The following is a 21,688-nucleotide window of genomic DNA, read 5'->3' as shown; positions in this document are numbered from 1 at the left end:
TATATATAGCGCCTTGTAGGTTAATATCTACTTCCATATACAGCTTTATACAGTATTAAGCACCAGTGTGGAGCGTGATATCACAAAGACATTCAATACCGAACATGAATAAAACAAATTCTAATATAAAGCCTCAAATGAACCAGAAATTCTAATCAGGTGTGAACAAAGAAACTGAAACGTTTGAGGTTGGAACTACTTTTGCTTTCTTCCGTTTTCAAAAGCACCGCGTTAGATTAGCTAAGGAGAAGAAGCTAAGGAAGACCTGATATTAGCCTTAATGGAAACAGTAATCCTTTTTAATTTAGGTTTAGTCGGAAATTGAAACCAAAACGGCCGAATGAAGCCTACACTAGGTGTTGCACCAGTGACGCTGCAGTAATGGCTGACTGCGATCTTGTGGTCTTATGTTAGGCAAGCCAGCGCCTGTCCTTAATAACAGGTTATCAAATATGCTTTAGTTGTGACTGGCATGGAATAAAAGTGTATTGGCGCGAGATTAAGCGCACCAGTGTGTCACGGAGGAGGTGATGTTTTAAGCTACATGGCACTCTCACATTAGGTGAATAAATGTGCAGGTGCATGTTAAGCTGCAGACGTTTTGCTGGAACACACACACACACACACACACACACACACACACCTGTTGAAATTGAGCATAAATGGAAACAGTAGAGAAGATGATTACTGTATTATCCACGTGCATGATCGATGATGATACACGCTGATTTATGAGCTTTGGCAATCCATATGTGCTGCTGAAACAGAGCACATTTTTTGCGCACACACACTCTCTCATATACACACACACACACACAAAGGGCTTTTATTAAAAGGATTTAGTGTTTAAGCCAAGCACAAAACCTGTGGAAAAACAAGTGATTAAGCAAAGTGTTTGTCTAGCCATGCTGAGCAAATCCCGAACACTGCCAGGTTTACGTGAATTACTATGCGCTACGGTTACTCGCCGTGCTCACGTGAAGAGATTAAGCGTACATGCTGATTATGGCATGAGACAAAATTTCAAATGATGCAATCTTTTTTTGTGTGTGTGTGTGTGTGTGTGATATGACCATTTTTTTAAGCATTTACAAAGGTGCCAATATTTATGGTTCAGCCAAAGCATTTTTAACAGCTCACAAGTAGACAACCCAGTGATTGTAGATGATCCCTCCCCAAGGAGCTTGATTGACAGATGGAATAAAACTGAGCCGGAAAATGACATTGTAAGGAAATAAAATTAGGAGAGAGTACAAGATACGGGATAAATAAAGCATGTGGACATTGAAAGAGGTGTGTGTGTGTGTGTGTGTGTGTGTGTGTGTGTGTGTGTGTGTGTGTGTGTGTGTGTGTGTGTGTGTGTGTGTGTGTGTGTGTGTGTGTGTGTGTGAGAGAGAGAGAGAGAGATGTGAGCAAATCTGTCCTGTTTCACTGCAATTACATCAGTAAGAGTAAAAAATAAATAAAATAATAAAACATCTGAATACTGTACAGTGAGTCTATCTGCATCTCTCTCTCTCTCAACTCCTTTGTCATGTTTTTCTTCTCATCACCATCTCACTCAATCTGTTTCTTTCTCAATCCTTGTCACCGCCAACGTCCTTCTCTGTCACTCAACTCTTTGTCTATCCTTCTCAGTCTTTTCTCTTTTAATAAATCTCTCTCTCTCTCTCTGTCTCTCTCTCTCTCTCTCTCTCTCTCTCTCTCTCTCTCTCTCTCTCTCTCTCTCTCTCTCAAATTATCACCTTTAAATATACTGCATTTTCTAAATACTTTAAATGGTTGGCTTCAATGTGAGAACAAAGTCACATCTTTTTTTCTTTTTTTTTTTTTTTTATTGTTGCCATGGTCACAGCTTTGGCATTAATCCTAAGGACTTCTAAATCAGTCCTCGCTGACAATGGAGACTCCTTCCATAAATGTTAAGTAAAGACACTAGAACAAGCGCATTGTCAGAATAGCCCTCGTTGGAACAAAACACGGTGTTAGATGTTGATGTCCAAACACCAATCTGTGCACCAGTAGTTTTGTTTAGGCTGCTTTCAGCCAATCAGAAGAGCTTTAGGACTCGTCTGACTTTTTAGAGCAGTGTGACTCTCTAACGTTTTGGAAACCGATACAATAAAGTGAAGGGGATTTTTTATTTTTTTTTTCCGACTGTCTGTCCACGTATTCGTGTGTAACAGATGCCAGAAAGGAGGTGTGTGTGTGTGTGTGTGTGTGTGTGTGTGTGTGTGTGTGTGTGAGAGAGAGAGAGAGAGAGAGAGAGAGAGAGAGAGAGAGATAATGTTTCTGTTTTCATTTTGGCTCTGATGGCCTTGAGATGGCTTGTTGAGAAAAACAAGGTCCATTTGGGATGCTGCTGCTTCCAAATGCTACCCTGACATCCAAGACTGAGATCCCTTATGGCTCTCTCTCTCTCTCTCTCTCTCTCTCTCTCTCTCTCTCTCTCTCTCTCTCTCTCACACACACACACACACACACACACACACACACACACACACACACACACACACACACACACACAGCGTCTGTCTATGGTTTGTCATCTGATCACTGTGAGGGTTGAACAGTGCCTGTGTGTAGCGCAAAATCTGAGGATCCTTTTGCCTAAACAGCAGCAGGTGTGGCTAAACACACCGAACTCCATCTCTCATTCCAATCAGCACAGCAGCTGCTAGCAGTGTGTGTGCGCACACGTGTGTAAAAGAGCCAAGATTTTTTTTTTTCTTCATTAAGGTCAGAGTAAGGTCTACGCCTACGGTGTAAACATCCAAGCGAAGTGATTTTAAAATATTGATGATAAAGTTTGCCTTAAACATGTCAGCTGAAGGATAAGGATTAATAGTACTAGGACTAATAGTAACTTGAGCTGATTTTCAGAACCTTGCGATAATCTGAGTACATCTTTCTGTCCACTGGCCATGTGGCGTGTGAACAAATGTGACAATGTTGATGTTTATTGACGTTGTTGGTCTTGAGTCAGATATTTAAATTCCACCCTAAATTTGATTTATTTGCCATCTATTTTGTGTTACACAAAGGAGGGCATGTCAATCAGATTTTAGGCACAATTAACGTCAAAAGATTTTGTTATCGTTTACTTTATTTATAAAATATACTTCACCACTCCAGAAATTTCCTTCAGCATCTGATATATAGCTTATTAGCTTAATTATCCACAATTTAGGATAACAGTATTAACATTTTTTGTAATGTAATCATGCACTAACTGAATTTGACTTGACTTTAAGCACATTATGGGGACCATCTCTGAGTAAAAGCTAGGTGAGATTTTGATACAGCAAGAGAGAAGACATTGCTTGCTTGATGACATGCTTTTCGTTTATTTGGCAAAAAAAAAGGAGAATGTGTGTTGTTATTTCTACAGGAACTCGCATTTATCAATCTGCCAACTTCAGTGTAGCTCTTACAAAAAAAAAAAAAATTAAAGAAATAGAGAGGAACTCTTACAAGCTCTGTCTTTTAAACAAGTCCAAATATTTGAAACATAAATATATAATATAATGTAATAACATAATATAATGAGGCTATAACAATAGCAAAGGCCATAATCATAAAGTCAAGCATAAGTTTAATCATGTTAACACAACTGACATATTAGAAGTGTTGCCATTAGCATATTGAATGCATTTTGCACAATGCTTGCACACAGTCGCAGTTCTATCTACTGTTTTATTGCCGTTGTCATCGTAAGTAACATGAAATCCAAAATGTTCCCACACGCCGGATTTGAACGACGCTGGCGCATCCGCCAACTCCGGGCAGCCTTCATTATCTCCTCCACTTGCCATTTCTGCAGCACTCCATACTCAACTTTTACTGTCTATATGTACAGAATGTTCACGCGAAACTGTCTAAGTCGAATCTGAGCACGGGGCTACATCGTGCATGCTTCGAACCATTCCAAACCAACCAAACACGAACCGAACCGAGACAAGCGAACCGAACGGTTCGGGTGTTTTTTCATGTACCGTGCCACCCCTAAAAATAAATAAATAAATAAATATACAGTACAGACCAAAGGTTTGGACACAGCTTCTCATTCAAAGAGTTTTCTTTATTTTCATGACTATGAAAATTGTAGATTCACACTGAGGCATCAAAACTATGAATTAACACGTGTGGAATTATATACGTACATAACAAAAAAGTGTGAAACAACTGAAAATATGTCATATTCTAGGTTCTTCAAAGTAGCCATCTTTTGCTTTGATTACTGCTTTGTACACTCTTGGCATTCTCTTGATGAGCTTCAAGAGGTAGTCACCTGAAATCAGTGTTGAAGGAGTTCCCAGAGATGCTTAGCACTTGTTGGCCCTTTTGCTTTCACTCTGCGGTCCATCTCACCCCAAACCATCTCGATTGGGTTCGGGTCCGGTGACTGTGGAGGCCAGGTCATCTGGCGCAGCACCCCATCACTCTCCTTCATGGTCAAATAGCCCTTACACAGCCTGGAGGTGTATTTGGGGTCATTGTCCTGTTGAAAAGGTGGTGTGTCCAAACCTTTGGTCTGTACTGTATATATATCGTAAGTTGCAGCTTCCCGTCTGGCACTGGAGACTTTACACATATGAGTCGTAAAAGGAAACGCATTCGTGTTACTCGAACATCTGCGGAGGGCTGCCAGATCTACACCAAAATCCAATTTACTGGTAAACAGTACCGTATTTTGTGTTGTCGTTTACAAAGTAACATCGCAACAATATGTCCATCGTTCAGTCTCCCCTTCAGGACTCTTGGATAGAATTCCTTTTCAAAACTTCAGTTTGAAGCAAACTTACAGACTTACAGATGGCTCTTGTGGGTGTTCACTTTTCAACATCCCCGGTGTGGGCTTCATGTGTTCGGAACGGACCACCCCGCATGTAAGCTGATGTCATGTAAAGCCTGGAGCGAGTCGAGTATAATTACAGCACGGTGTTTGATGATTCAGTAGTACAGCGAGGGCGTGTGGAGGACGAACGTGGTACTGTAGGATGAGTCGCGCTTTGTCCTCCTCTTCTGATCATGTGAGTCAGACAGTGTTTTGGATTCACCTGTCTCAGTCTGTATGAGTGTGTTAGTCAGCTGTGTCTTCAGGTGCATTAAAACAACAGGACTCTTTCATTCCAGACTATTTATGTATTTATAGTTCACTTTACGAGAGCTATAATCTTGACTTCACATTGTAGTATGATTCCAGTTCATCAAGTTATTAACACACTGTTTTGACTGTAGAGTCCTTAAGTCGTCACATAAATTCATCATCACAAAGATTAAAAGGATAAACTGCGTCTTAAAGCATTAAAGTCAGAAAGTAAGTTGTGTAGTAACTTGGATTACGTCTCATCTTAAAATCTAAGGGCCTTTTTAAACCTGGTCACTACATGTGTTTTCTCTGATCCGATAGCTATCTGATTTGTTAAAAGTGTTCCATTTACATTAGGCCACATAAATACGTCTTGGCGAATCGGATATCGATCCGATCTTTCTACTCCCGCCCAAAATGCAAATATATTTTACCTCATTTCCGGGGTAATTGAAATGGAACACGCTTTGGTGTATGTGGTTGCTACAAAAAAACATCATTTACTGTTTGCTGCATTTTCGCTGGCGGCAGCAGTGCATTTTAAGACCCAACCAGCCAGCGCTGGTGGGAAAACATATTTGTTTCTGGTGCGATGCACGACTCACGTGTCACCTGCGAGTGACGTACTTCCGTTTGGGAGAAGTATAGCGCTGACGTATGTGGCTTGAACAACCACATGCATTTACACCTGTCCAATTTCATCTGAAATGCGTCCAGACCACCTCCTGAAGGGGTTTGAACGATCGGATTTATATCTGTCTCGAAAACGTTTCGGAGGGCATTTAGACCTGGTCTTTTTACGATCGGATAGCTATCGGATCACAGACAACTCATGAAGTGACCAGGTGTAAGAAGCCCCTAAGGGTTTTAAGCATCGATTAGATTTTTTTAATTCCCTATAAAAAAACATGCATTCGTTTATAGTTACTTTAACATTGGGGAAACATCTAAAAAAAAAAAAAAAAACTAGTTAGTTCCTGCCGGCTGCAGTGCATTAAAAGATTAAAATAAGCCAAATCTGTCTGCCGTATGTTAATTCTCCTATCAAGGTAGCTAGACAGAGGAAGTAAAAGAAGTATTTGAAATGCACTCTCATAAGGAAAAGGTTCATTTGGAAGCTTCATTGTAGGCAAAGAACTAAAGAACACCCATTAACAGAGCAGCACTTTCTAAATCATCTTACAGATCTATGTTCTAGGAAGAAAAATCACATCAAATTGCACATTGTGAAAGCTTTTAGTGGAATAAAAAGAAAGATTGCACAGTTGGACGACTTCTGTCTAATGCCATTAAATTCTTCAGCGGTTGAAAGTGTGGAAAAAGGCTGGACATCTTCAGCATGGATGTGACGAGGATCAGACTGCTTTAAGTGCAATTCAGACGCCTCCTGTAATCCATGAATTAGTGTGGCGCGGTAGATGACTCAAGTGGAAATTGTAGGTCAGCATCTTTGGTTTATGGTATCCAGCTAAGAACATAACACACTGTGTCGCTGGCTTAGAAGTGTCTCGGATTGACATTGTTGTCTCATAACATCGGTGTTATATTTGGTCATATATATATATATTGTTTTGTTTCTTTGAATGTTTCAATCCTCTCTTAAATCTATGAACCATGTAATTCATGGCAGACTTCCAAACGAAACATACAGACAGCATCTTCAAACAGACAAGGAAATTTTTTTTTTTATACAAACAAGCCGGCGGGCCAATGTGGATTATGGGTCAGCCATCAAGCATCACCTCCTTTTCTTTCCCCTAGAAGGCCTCTTCCTCTTCCCAGAGACAAACACCCAGACCCTCTCTCCCATGAACGGCCAGTGTGTATGTTTGGGTTGAGGTGGAGGTCTAGGTCAATGAGACTGGAAATGGATGCAGTCCGATGGGACGTGTCATGGAAAATACCCAACTAATTGCAAAAACAACTGCTAACAAGACAGTAAACACAGTCCATTCTGCTGAAAATGTTCAGAATCTTTTTCACAGATACATACATCGATTTTTTTTACATATTTTCTGTACTTTTTAAAATAATTTAGAAGCCTTTGCTTTGCCAAGAGCTACTATGCAAAACTCATGACACCATATATCTTCTTTTTTTTTTTTTTTATTCATGTCCTTTAGTATCGGTTCCATTTTAAGTCAAAGTAACTGACCATCATATTTAAAGGTCTTAATTAACCGGATCTAAGGCTAAAATGCTCAGCTTAAGATCTGCCTTTCTGGCAGATAATATAACAGTTCTGATACTTTATCACACACACACACAATTAATTAAAAACAAAGAATTCCTTTCATTGCTTTCCCAGCAGCACAATCTGGATAAAGACTGAGAAATATGCTAGCTGATCTGTAGGAGTTTGCATGCACTGCTTTTTTTTTCCCCCAGCTTGAGCTAGCTAGCATGGGAACAGTAAATAAAATCTATGTGTAAATGCCTCAATTGACCTCGGGCTTCCAGACGTGCTGAGATGTGCTTCCAAAGGGAAACTGTTCCTTCCTTTTGCCTGGCCATAGATAAAATTATGGAACTTGCACTTATCAAGCACAAGATGACCTACTGTGGTGATTCTGTTCCTGCAAATACTGATTACTAAACACAAGGGTTTATAGTGAAGGGCTTTTCCTCAATGCATCTTTAGCAAGTATAGTAAAACTAGGAACTGTTCAGACTCCTTCGCGTTTCATGGTTTGGTTACAGGAACTTCTACAGCTTGTTGGCTGTTTATTTTGTGTGAGAAGATAAAATTCCATTTATCCCTGCTATATAAATAGACCTTTCATCCTTTAAGGGTGAACTGGAACCATGTTTTGTACATTGTGCATGACCGTGTTGTCTGGCCTGGAAGGGCTGCTTTTAGTACTGTAATGTTTGCATATATTTGTGTGTTTGCGTAATTTAACATCGGAGTTCTGGGTATACATGTGGAAACTGTTAGAATCCAGCTGGCCAGAGGGGTCATTGGGTGAATGCAAAGTTACAATGTGATGTTTAGTATGAAATATACTGTGTTTATTCCAGTGATCATTCCAGTAGATTCCAGTCTCTTGTAGACCTTGTGTAATACACTGCACCGGGTCTCTGGTAAACTGTAACTGAGGACATTTAAACTGAAAGAACACTAAAAGAACACATTTCTTTCTTTCTCATTTTTTTTATTTTTTTGCAGGTTTCCGCAAAATCAGTCTGGATGACCTACGCAAAGCTTACATTGTTAAGGATGTTCAGCAATACATCCTGCATAGGCTGGACCAAGAAGAGGCACTACGGCAACACCTGACCAAGGAGACCGCAGAAATGTTGAACCAGCTCCACATTAAGAGCAGTGGTTGTTTCTTGTACCTGGAGCGTGTCCTGGATGGCGTGGTTGATAACTTCATCATGCTCCGTGAGATCCGCGACATCCCGGGGACACTAAACGGACTCTACCTGTGGCTCTGTCAAAGACTTTTTGTCAGAAAACAATTTGCCAAAGTACAACCCATCTTGAACGTCATTCTGGCCACATGCAGGCCTTTGACAGTGAAGGAGCTGTATCACGCAGTCTGGACTAAAAACATGACTCTGACCATGGAGGAGTTTCAGAAAAAGATGGACATTCTTTCCAAATTGCTTGTGGATGGGCTTGGAGGTACCAAGATTCTTTTCCACTACAGTTTTGCAGAGTGGCTACTTGATGTTAAGCACTGCACTCAGAAGTACCTTTGCAATGCTGCTGAGGGTCACCGCATGATGGCTATGAGCTATACGTGTAGAGCCAAACAGCTCAAACCTCTGGAGGTGCAGGAGTTTGCTTTTCACTTGATCAACTCCAACCTGCAGATTGAACCTTTTAACCTGGCTCTGTGGATGGTGTGGAACGGCACACCTGCAAAAGACTCTCTCTCTACATCCATTCCCAAAGAGCAGGAGGTTTTGCAGCTTCTGGTCAAAGCTGGAGCTCACATCAGCAATGAGGATGATCATGCTTCGTGCATTGTTCAGCAAGCACTGGAGCGAGAGGATTCTATCCGCACTTTGCTTGACAACGGTGCCTCGGTTAACCAAAGCGACCCAAGTGGACGGACTCTATTGGCTAATGCAGCGTACAGTGGCAATCTGGATGTGGTTAATCTGCTCATTTCCAGAGGTGCCAATATGGAACTTGAGGACAACCATGGACAGACACCACTCACACTTGCTGCCAGACAAGGACATACCAAGGTAGTTAACTGCCTGATTGGCTGTGATGCAAACATCAACCATACAGATCATGATGGGTGGACAGCATTAAGATCTGCAGCTTGGGGGGGTCACTCTGAAGTGGTATCAGCACTCCTCTATGCAGGTGCTAAGGTTGACTGTGCAGATGCAGACAGCAGAACTGCACTGCGAGCTGCAGCATGGGGAGGTCATGAGGATATTGTCCTTAACCTTTTACAGCATGGAGCAGAAGTCAACAAGGCTGATAATGAAGGAAGGACCGCACTCATTGCGGCAGCCTACATGGGACACAGAGAGATTGTTGAGCACCTGCTGGACCATGGTGCTGAGGTAAACCATGAGGATGTTGATGGACGGACAGCTCTGTCTGTTGCGGCCCTCTGTGTCCCTGCTAGCAGAGGCCACGCCTCGGTGGTTAGTCTTCTGATAGATCGTGGTGCAGAAGTGGACCACTGTGATAAAGATTGCATGACTCCGCTTCTGGTTGCTGCCTATGAAGGGCATGTCGATGTAGTGGATTTGCTTTTAGAAGGAGGTGCAGATGTTGACCATACAGACAATAATGGAAGAACTCCTTTGCTTGCTGCAGCATCCATGGGACATGCTTCTGTTGTCAATACGTTGCTTTTTTGGGGTGCAGCCGTGGACAGTATTGATAGTGAAGGGAGGACTGTGCTAAGCATTGCATCTGCTCAAGGGAATGTAGAGGTGGTCCGAACTCTGCTGGACAGAGGCCTTGATGAAAATCACAGAGATGATGCTGGTTGGACACCTTTGCACATGGCAGCATTTGAGGGACATAGGCAGGTGTGTGATGCCCTCATTGAACAAGGTGCTCGATGTTCAGAGGTTGACAATGATGGACGCATACCCTTGATCCTTTCTGCTCAGGAGGGACATTATGACTGCGTGCACATCCTTCTGGAGAATAAGTCTTGCAGTGATCAGAGAGGGTATGATGGAAGAAACTCCCTTAGAGTTGCAGCCATGGAAGGACACAGAGATATTGTTGAGCTTTTGCTGAGTCATGGAGCCGACATAGACTACAAAGACGCCGATGGCCGCCCGACCTTATACATACTGGCGCTTGAAAATCAGCTAGGCATGGCTGAGTATTTTTTAGAAAATGGAGCGAATGTAGAGGCAAGTGATACTGAGGGCAGGACAGCACTTCATGTTTCCTGTTGGCAGGGTCATGTGGAAATGGTGAGGTTGCTGATTAGCTACCATGCAGATGTGAATTCTTGTGACAATGAAAAGCGATCTGCTCTTCAGTCTGCTGCATGGCAAGGTCACATGAAAGTTGTCCAGTTTTTGATTGACAATGGCACTCATGTTGATCACACTTGCAATCAGGGAGCCACCGCACTTGGCATTGCTGCTCAAGAAGGTCACATCGATGTAGTACGGATTCTTCTTGAGCATGGCGCAGATCCAAACCATGCAGACCAGTTTGGTCGTACAGCCATGAGGGTGGCAGCCAAAGGAGGCCACGCAATGATCATCAAGCTTCTAGAGAAATATGGTGCCACTAGTCTGAATGGTTGCAATCCATCACCTATACATACTATGGAGCAGAAGACCCCACTGTCAGTTACAGGAAAGATGCAGTCACTTACTATCAAATCCAGTAGTTCTGGCAGTACAGGAGCTGGAGATGTTCAAGCGTCTGTTCGAGGTTTATCTAATGGGCCCGTTCATGCATTCAGCTCACCCTCTGAATCTCCAGACTCCACAGTGGACAGACAGAAATCCTCCCTTTCCAATAATTCCCTGAAAAGCTCAAAGAATTCATCGTTGCGGACTACTTCCTCCACCTCGACAGCACAGACAGTGCCCATTGATAGTTTCCATGGACTTAGCTTTACAGAGCAAATACAGCAGCACTCTCTGCCTCGAAGTCGCAGCAGACAGTCTATAGTTTCCCCTACTTCGACCACAAAGTCCATCGGCCCACAGCCTGGATCACCTAGCAGTGAATATGACTGGAGTCAAGTGAAACCAGGTCTGAAGTCCTCTAAAGGAGGGAAGAGTGGAAATGGGACAAACTATTGCACAAGAAAGGAAGGATCTGCAGATAAGAAGAAATCTAAAAACAGCGGTGCCCTTCCACATGGTCAGGTTTTGGAATACGAGATGACTCAATTTGATAAAAGAGTTGCTCTCAACAAGTCAGTCTCCAACTTTGCAGTAAAGGATCCTCATTGCAAGATTGTGCTAGGTGGCTCCAACACCCTGGACTCTAGCCAATCGCAGGAGCCATATTATATACAACAGCAGAGTTGCGCTGAGAAGAAAAGAAATGGGATTATGACCAACCCTAACTATCACCTACAGGGAAATCAAGTCTATTTAGGGAGAGTCTCAGTACCCAGAACTGTGCATAACAGGAGACATCAGGAAGTTCTTGACAACTACCCATTAGGGGAGTCTGAATTAAGCCTTAAACAAGCTCTGAAACTGCAGATTGAAGGATCAGATCCTGGGTTCAACTATAAGAAAGAGACACCATTATAACTGGTAAGTGCAAGCACTTGACCTAAACTTCATTTTATTTAAGATGTTAGTGTTGCCCACACTATGTTTTCCCAACTGAATAATAACAAACAATTTTGTTTCAGGCATCTTAAACCGAAACCCTCATCCAGATGTTATGGAGAATGTGCCAAAGCAGCTGTTTTCATCGGGAAAAATATATATCAGGGGTTGTATGCGGAAAAAAAATACTTAGATCGAAAGTGCTCGATCTAGAATCCGATATTATATCCTAATAAATCGGAATACAACACGAAATGATCAGAAAGGAACTGATCCCAGATCGGCACTTAAATCCTGCAGCGTACAAACATGCTCCCAGAAACCATTGCTACTCAGCCCTCAGTAAAACACCTCAGCTTAGTATAAAAAAGGAGGAGGAAGAAATGGGAAAAAAAAAAAAACTGTGGAAACCTTAGGGAAATATCCTGTTTGCAGCATATGGTAAATAATATGAACTGAATATCTATGTGCCTACCGATGTTACAGCCTACTCATATTCATGCACACCATCATTTTTAATTTAATGTATTGCTATTTAATAAGCCATCTATGCACTTTTTTATTTTTTCTGAAATGAGAAAAAAAAACTAATCACTTAATCTTGTTTTTTTTTGTTTTCCTTCATTTGTATGGTGCTTGTTTTTTGTTTTGTTTTTTATTGTCTTATTATTTAGTTTTTGTTGTTGTTTTAAATCGGTTCCGTGTTTTTGTTTATCACTTTTCTACCTGTATAAAACAAGTCAAATGTATCAGCCGATAAAGGAAAATATTAAGAATTTCACTCTGGAAAAAAATAATTATCAAAAAAAAAAAACCTCCATAACTATCAGAATCTTGCTGTTCTTTCACAAAGTCAGTCAGTATACATTCAGTAGTAATGGCAGATACAACATACTCCCCTTCTGTGTATTCAATCATATTTATTTTGGGGGAAAACAAGCCACTTTTAGTTGTCATACTATTTCATGGTGCTGTGCAAGTTTTATTTGCTATTACGATTATTTTTTAACTCTCTCACTTACATTTTCTTACTTTAGTTTTTTTTTTTTTTTAATCTTGTTTATTGTAGTATTACCAATGCCCTGAGGCTGAGGGTTTATGTGACTCTGCCTTGTATTTTTATTTAGTCCCTGTGGGACCTTTCTTTCTTTTTTTTTTTTTTCTTTTTTTTTTAACAAAAAAACCTTTATTATTAAGTTGAATTATTTACAGTCATATTTAAACATGAATAGAATTTGGTGCTATCTATGGAAATGGAAAAAAAAGGTTTTGTGTAATAAAAAAAATTGACTGTAGGTTCAATCCCCCCCCCCCCCCTGAAAATTTTCCAGACTATAAGACTTTCTTTTTGAGAATGTACTCTGTACAAGTCTATACAACCAAATAACATGTTATACAATATCCATCCGAGAGGAAGTGAATTTATTTACACACATCATCATGGCAAGCACAAATTACTATTGTTTTTGGTTTGTTTTTATTTGATTTGATTTGATTTGATGCCATTATTTAGCTTTATTTGCCTCAGCCAACTGGTTCATCACAGCTGGACATATCCTGTCTGTCAAGGAAAATCTTTAAAGTGCAGTTCAGTGCCTGGACTACTGTTTTTTTTCCACCCCTGATTACATCAACTCTAAATGACGCCTACATTAAAATTCTCAGCTTAACATTTCTTCATAAATGTATTTGAAAGATCCTGCGACTTACTCGAGACTTAAACAAGATTGTAAATGCTAATAATTTTAATAAAGTTTCGTAAAATCTGTGTGAAGCACTGGTCGAGATTTAAGAACGATAAAATCATCATTGCAAATTTAGGTAAGCCTTATAATTACAATGCAACCCTTAGGAAATAAACACTGTACACCAGACGCTGATTTCGGGTTTTTACCACCTTGTTCACCACATTATTCCTTAATCTTTTTCTTAGACTTTTGAAAGGAAACCGCATATAGGTTTTATTTTCTCAAATAAACGTCTTATAATATGAAAAATACATTTGTAAATCTATGTCTAGGCATCGACTGTCAATGGGACGATTCTCTATCATTACGCTAAAGCCGATGAAATAGAAAAAATGTCTTTTTGTCAAAATATTAAACTGATGAAAAACAAACATGACAAAGAGGCTGGAAATTTTCATGTCGATTAACATATCAAATTAATCCATAGTTTGGGTTTTAGGGCATCATCTCTGTAATATGTTCTCGTTATGCCAAAGCTGAAACAGTACCAGGAGAGCGAGTGAACCTGTACGAGTCCAGTGTATATAGCGCTTGGTTTAAGCTGCTGGCAGTGAGAGCTAAAGAATAAAAGAAAGGTAAAAGCAGAAAATAATAATAGACGATAATAATAAGACCTTTGAAAGCTCAGGATGTCTGAACAAGAGCTTTTCAAACTAAGGTAAAGAAAGAGAGAGACTCTTTTGAAAAAGGAATTCTCTACACAGTATTCAGAAATGTTAAGCCATCTGTTGACCTGCAGTGTTGCTTTATTATTTTTTTCTGTTCCTTCACCCTGCATGTCTGTCTGTCTGTCTCGGTCTATTCTGTGTAATATCCCAACCTTTGGGTCTGATGAAAGAATTGTGAGAATGGAGATTGTAAATAGCTTGACCATGTACTTTTTTTTTTTCTTGTATCATATTAAGGTGATTTTTTTTTCTGACGTATATTAAAGTGCTTAATAAACATATTTGCTTTACTGCTGAAGCTTGTTGTTCTCCTTGAGTCGGTCCGTCTTTTGACGACGGTGATGTATATGCACAGAATAAATCGGCCATTTGGAAAAATGTATATATAAACGTGTTATATAGTAGCACATGTGTAGGTGATATTTAAAGCTGGGAGATTAATCTTTACATCTTTAGGAGCTGCTTTTATTCTGACACATCAAATCTAATCCTACCAAAGGACACCAATCAATCCATCATAGTGCACCATGCAGACACACATTAGAACATTTCAGCATAGCCAGTTTACCTACTGATGTTAATGGGAGGTTGGAGGAAACAAGGAAACCGAGAAGAAACCAATGCAGACACGAGGATCAAATGTAGCTGACATCAGCTGGCATGGGATGTTCAATATGTAGATATGTGACGGTGTGACGGTTAGGCCCAGAAACATTTGGGAATACACACTACATTTTTGGTTCATTGTCTTGTCCTAAGTTCTATCTCTAGTCAAGACAGAATCTCCTGCAAGAGGCAAACAGGTTTTGGGGTGAATATAAAATCCCCTGATTAACCAACCACAAAACAGTCCCAAAACATCACAGATACACTGCTTATCAACATTCATTCATTCATTTATTTTATACCGCTTATCCGAACTACTCGGGTCACGGGGAGCCTGTGCCTATCTCAGGTGTTATCGGGCATCAAGGCAGGATACATCCTGGACGCACACACACTCTCATTCACTCACACACTCACACACTACAGACAATTTTCCAGAGATGCCAATCAACCTACCATGCATGTCTTTGGACCGGGGAGAGGAAACCGGAGTGCTTATCAACACATCCTGGCTTATCCTTACAATCCTCTTTGGTTAACAAAATTAAAAATGCAAGCCCAATAAATTTAGATGCAATATTTGGTGATTGTGAGTGTGTTGTTCGGGAAGTTGTTTGTGAGGTTTTAATACCTCATGTCATGTTTCATAAGTGTCATAAGTTTCTATTCTGCGTAATGGGACTTTTTAAAGGTTTATGTACGTGATTTATGAAGCCATAACAAAGCAGAGACAAAGTCACAGAACGTTCTTAACATCTCCACCATTGCTTTATAAAATATATATATATGTGTGTGTGTGTGTGTGTGTGTGTGTGTGTGTGTGTGTGTGTGTGTGTGTGTGTGTGTGTGTGCATCGTACAATGCTTACGAATGCATGAATGGCTTTTTTCAGGGCTTTATAAAAGGCACCATTCTTAAAAGGTGTTTGTGGTTGGGGGGGGTATGTGTGAGAAATAAAAAGAGACAAACGGATAAGTGACTTGTTAAGACAAGGTAAAAATGTGATAAAGATGTGTGTGTGTGTGTGTGTGTGTGTGTGTGTGTGTGTGTGTGTGTGTGTGTGTGTGTGTGTGTGTGTGTGTGAAAAACAAACAGGAGTGTGTGTAACAAGAGTTTCATGCTGATGCGATAACACACTGCACAGTGACAGCATATTCACCTTCTGAACTTCATTCCCCTGCAAACGCACACACACACACACACACACACACACACACACACACACACACACACACACACACACACACACACACACACACACACACAATAGCTGCAGGTCAGACACAGGTGGAGGACAGTGTCTTTGTTTTTTAGCTTGCGCGTGCACACAAACACAGAAACACACACACAAAGAAACACACACGCATGAAAACACACAAACAGAAACAGCTTAAAAGGACCTACAGATATCTTCAGTAACTGCACATGTGGAATTTTCGCTCTCTCACTCCTTCTGTCTGACTTACTCCTTATTTTTCTTCAGCTTTTCTTCTTTCTCTCTCTCTCTCTCTCTCTCTCTCTCTCTCTCTCTCTCTCTCTCTCTCTCTCTCCTTCCTCCCTTTTCCTCACTGCATCCTTTCTGCCTGTCTGACTCTACCCTGATTCTGTTGCTTTTATTCTGGACATCTCTTCTTCTTTCTCCCTGCCTGTCTCTCTGAACTAGATCATATCTCCATCTGATTAATCTCTGTTTTTTTTTTTGTTTTTTTGTTTTTTTAAACCCTTCCAGACAATCTCACCCATACTTGTGCACATAGCAACCAATGATTCACCTATTTATTTATCTGTATGACTAGATTTCTAGGTTGTTTATAGTGGGAGGTGTGTGCGTGGGTCTCGGTATGGATAAGATGCCTCCAGACACAGTACGGCATTAATCAAAAGCTTTCTTATTAGTTTTTTTTTCCTGGGCGAGGAAGGTCAGTAAACAAGTTTCCAATCGAATCTAATCTGCTTGAGATTATGTAATTGTTTGTTTAGAATTAAAAAGCAGTTTGATTTCTAATTTGTTAAACCAAGTCGCTCCATATTTCATATTTCCATATACCTGCAATGCAACTCAGCCACTGCAGCTACCACAGACACACACTATCTCATATATTATAACTCCTGTTATAGGGTGCTCTTACTTTTGTTCTACTCGAACAGCTAGTTTAATTACTCTTCATTCATGATTTTTTTTCTTTATTCTTTCAAGCCAAATGAAATTTTGCTAGAAAAATAATTGACCAAATTATATAATTTGAAGCAGCCTGTTTGCCTCACACCTCCGTGGTTGGGGGTTCGATTCCGGCCTCCGCCTTGTGTGTGTGGAGTTTGCATGTTCTCCCCGTGCCTCGGGGGTTTCTTCCATGTACTCCTGTTTCCTCCCCCGGTCCAAAGACATGCATGGTAGTTTGATTGGCATCTCTGGAAAATTGTAGTGTGTGAGTGAATGAGTGTGTGTGTGTGCCCTGTGATGGGTTGGCACTCCGTCCAGGGTGTATCCTGCCTTGATGCCCGATGACGCCTGAGATAGGCACAGGCTCCCCGTGACCCGAGAAGTTCGGATAAGCGGTAGAAAATGAATGAATGAATGAATGAATATCATTTGAAGGCAGTCAGGTTTCACTTTAGTGAGACATATAGATCAACACAAACTCAGGAGAACTTGTAGGTTACTTGACTTTTACATTTATTCATGTATGTAAATGCTTCTATGCACAATTTTATGATTGCATGTGTGTAAAGTTTGCATTGAAGGTTCGACAATCGACTATATTTCTGAATCGAGTGCATGTTCTCCTTCCCTTTCTCTCCCTTTCACTCTTTTCCTCTCTCTCTCTCTCTTTTGTTCACTCTCCCGTTTTGTGGCAGCAGCCATAATTATATTCCTCTGCAGTGAAGTGCACGTGGCAGAGAGAGAGAGAAAGGGGGAGAGAGACATAGAAAGAGAGACAAATAGACACAGACGGAGTTATATGAGCTTAACTTTGTGTAATATTTAGTATAGTGTGGCTTTATATATACGGTACATGATTGCGGTGAATTATGTGAGTCAACAGTATTTAACATACATGTGTAAGTGTATGTAAATATTAATACTTCGTAACATAAGTGAAGTTTGTGTCTGCTCTACTTTTTAAACACTAATATGTTTGCAGAGGAAGCCTAGCCAAGAGCACAGTAAGCAGCTTTCAGCACTTGGCTCCGAACTCTCTCTCTCTCTCTCTCTCTCTCTCTCTCTCACACACACACACACACACACACACACAAAAGGCACGCGTGTTTCTATCAAACAGCCAGCAGCTGGTTCTGATCATATTCATCTCTTCCTCTGTTTCCCTGTTTGTGTCCATGGAAACTGTGTATGTTCTTCATAGACCACTGCACAGTTGTCTGTGTGTGTGTGGGTGTGTGTGTGTGTGTGGGTGTGTGGGTGTGGGTGTGTGTGTGTGTGTGTGTGTGTGTGTGAGAAAGAGAGATAGAGATAGTGTTATCATGGGACTTTTAGGAATGCCTTGGCATCACCCTGTTGTTGTTGCAAGTGTGTGTGTGTGTGTGTGTGTGTGTGTGTGTGTGTGTGTGTGTGTGTGTGTGTGTGTGTGTGTGTGTGTGTGTGCGTGCGTGCGTGCGCGTTTGTGTGTGAGTGTGTGTGTTGAAGTTCAGCTAGGGACAAGCCTCTGTTCTTCCAGTTACTGTGTCAACCCAAGAGTGATGTCACAAGTGAAAGAAAGGGCGGAGCTGTGAATGACCATGTTCGGTTTCCATCTATGCCACATTCAAAACAATTCCTGTGATTATCTATCCATCAATACTAAGTGCTTTTTTTTCTCTCTCTTGTGCTTTCTCTCCCTCTTTCTCTCTCTTTCTGTGTGTGTGTGTGTGTGTGTGTGTGTGTGTGTGCGCACGCATTAATTTTGGTCCAATACATCTCCTGAACCATGTGTGTGAATGACCTCTAACCCCATGCGACCCTCATGTTGACAACCTATTCAGCTCAATCAGAGCGCACACACACACACACACACACACACACACACACACACACACACACACACACACACACACACACACACACACACACACACACACAGACACACGCAGTCTTACAGAGCAGGTCTTCCCCCATTCACATTAATATGCAGTACAATTGGTCGATGCGTCACACTCCTGTACTAAACCAGACAGGTCCCAGCACAGATCTTTTTATTGTGAGATGGGGGATGGGTGGGGGATAATTTGTGCTACGGTTTTTTTGTGTCTTTTCAGAAAATAGGGTCATCCCGGGCAACGGCAATCTGAGGAAATAAGTGCATGTGCTATCTGTTGCCATTTTACTGCTTTCTAGTGTGCTGTGGTTGTGTTTATTTAAAGGAGCAGTTTTTGCTATAGACCAAAATTGTGGCACTGATGAGGTTTGTTATTCGAAGTTAGCTTCTTTGGAGATTCGAACAAATATGGAAAAGTAATGATTGTAATAAAAGTCAGCCTCTAACCGCATCTGTTGCCTCAGTAATGTGAATGATTAGACTACTATTTTAGCCATAGCATTTCATAAGATCTTGATAGCATACCAATTTACCCCCTTGCGGCCCTTGTTCCTCTTATTGGTGGGTGGTAATAAATAAATAAATAAATAAATAAATAAATAAATAAATAAATAAATAAATAAATAGGGGGGCACGGTGCCTTAGTGGTTAGCACGTTCGCCTCACACATCCAGGGTTGGGGGTTCGATTCCCGCCTCCACCTTGTGTGTGTGGAGTTTGCATGTTCTCCCCGTGCCTCGGGGGTTTCCTCCGGTTTCCTCCCCCGGTCCAAAGACATGCATGGTAGGTTGATTGGCATCTCTGGAAAATTGTCTGTAGTGTGTGATTGTGTGAGTGAGTGAGAGTGTGTGTGTGCCCTGCGATGGGTTGTACAGGGTGTATCCTGCCATCGATGCCCGATGAGATAGGCACAGGCTGAGATAGGCACAGGCTCCCCGTGACCCGAGGTAGTTTGGATATGCGGTAGAAAAGGAATGAATGAATGAATAAATAAATAAATAAATAAATAAATAAATAAATAAATAAATAAATAAATAAATGTGCTTTTGTCTCACTGTTTTTTTGTCTGTTTTTTAAACTTTTTTTTTACATCCAAAAATTAAAAGAGCTTTCCCACATTGACAAAAAGCTTCATCTGATTTCCCCCATAACTGCTCTTTTATATTTTCCCAGAGTGTGTGGGTGTGTGTATGTGTGTGTACTTATTATCTATCAAGTCATGATTAAAGGAAAGAAACAATGACTAAAGACAGTCCCAAATGTGCTACATTGCAGATCCACTCCCCCACACAATGTTAACACAAACACAGTGTGTCCTTGTGGTTTTGTGCTTATTGTATATAGGTTCAAAGCCGTGTGATGTGTCATTGGCGGGTGTGTGTCTGAACGTGTCTGCAAAGATCTATGAGGGTGAGAAACACTGGCTAAAGGACGAATGTGTCACGTAAAGCACAGACACCATATACGAGTATTTCACTATGTGCTAACAATAAACACCTGATATAGACTTAGTCAGGGTATAGCAGATGAGGACATGGTTGAGTATGAATTTGCAGCAGGAGGATAGCGATTTTGGATGAGCTATAGGCTTAAAGATTGGCATGGCACACTTGAGCCGTGTTTTCCCAGGGTATTAGTGTGATGTTTTCTTTCTTTTTCCCGGAACATTGATTAGCATGCTGGAACGCTGCCAAACTTCTAACATAATGTGTGCTCCTACACTGTAATGCTTGTAAGGATCAGCTAGAATCCCAGAAGACTTTATGCTGTGGCTTAAGCAATTCTAAAAAAAAAAAAAAAAACATAAATATTTCCTGCTACACCAAAAATGAGTGATGATACCAAGCCAAACCTTGATATGTTGAAAGTGTACCACCTCAGTATACTGTATGTAGCTCGATCTGGATCCAGTCTCTTTTGATTTGAGTTGAACCGACAAGATCAGTTGGATTATTCAGCAATTAGAAGAGCCATGTTTGAGTAGGTCAGGCTGTCAAGAGAGAACCACTGGCAGTTATGCTTGAATGGCTCTAGAGAAGCAGAGCTACCATTCATGATCACCACAGGGGCTCACTTCACCAGCTGACCTTTTCCAACTGCTTTGGACTAGGTCCAGGACCACCAGCCCAGCATCTCACTAAAGCCATCTGGCTGGCCAAAGACCACATGGACCCATGAACATGTTTGTGGATGCTGAACCATACTGTGCCATTATCAACCCCTTACTTCCTAGTCACATCTCAAAAATCTGCTGCAGTTCATATTACTGGACTGGCAACCCTGATGATAGGGCAAGCCATCGCTCAACAAGTGCCAGTATTGGAAGTGACTATGACAGCTGGGCACAAACTGGGGCCCAACCTGGTATGTTAGAGCTGCTGAGAATTGACTTCCAAGCAAATTGGCAAAAAAAAATCCCATTTCCTGTGACCCTCTTCCAACTTGGAAATAAAATACAGAGTAGCATTCAAGGGGTATATATTGCACACACACACCCTGATCCACCATGATAAGATTCTGCAAAGATGTTGGTTGGAATAGTTTAGACGTGGGTATAGACAAGGATGTGAACACCTATCCTCTGTTGCAGCTCAGAAGTGAATACAATAGCCAAACATAGAATAAATGTTGTGTTCAGTCCCCACCTTTCCTACCCAGTAACTTAGGGAAATGATTGACTGGGATTGAGTTAGCTAGCTGCTTGTTTAGGACTAGGTGGGTCTCAAATAGTAAAATCCTGTGATGTGGCCTGTGATTAGGTAGGGCCACATGACAATACATGGAAGAATGCTTTTGACCTGG

General features: G+C 41.0%; 1 protein-coding gene across 1 annotated transcript in view; it reads left to right on the top strand.

Moving 5' to 3' along the window:
* Window positions 1-14,547, top strand: part of ankrd50 (ankyrin repeat domain 50) — a 30,879-nt gene extending 16,332 nt beyond the window's left edge. The window contains exons 4-5 of the mRNA XM_027171830.2: window positions 8,262-11,815; window positions 11,917-14,547. Coding sequence (XP_027027631.2) covers window positions 8,262-11,812 — 3,551 coding nt within the window. The 3' untranslated portion in view covers window positions 11,813-11,815; window positions 11,917-14,547. The remainder of the gene's footprint in view (window positions 1-8,261; window positions 11,816-11,916) is intronic.
* The last annotated feature ends 7,141 nt before the right edge of the window (window positions 14,548-21,688 follow it).

This window comes from Tachysurus fulvidraco, chromosome 15, assembly GCF_022655615.1.
Source record: "Tachysurus fulvidraco isolate hzauxx_2018 chromosome 15, HZAU_PFXX_2.0, whole genome shotgun sequence".
Classification (NCBI taxonomy): domain Eukaryota; kingdom Metazoa; phylum Chordata; class Actinopteri; order Siluriformes; family Bagridae; genus Tachysurus; species Tachysurus fulvidraco.
This window is presented reverse-complemented; position numbering and strand designations above follow the sequence as displayed.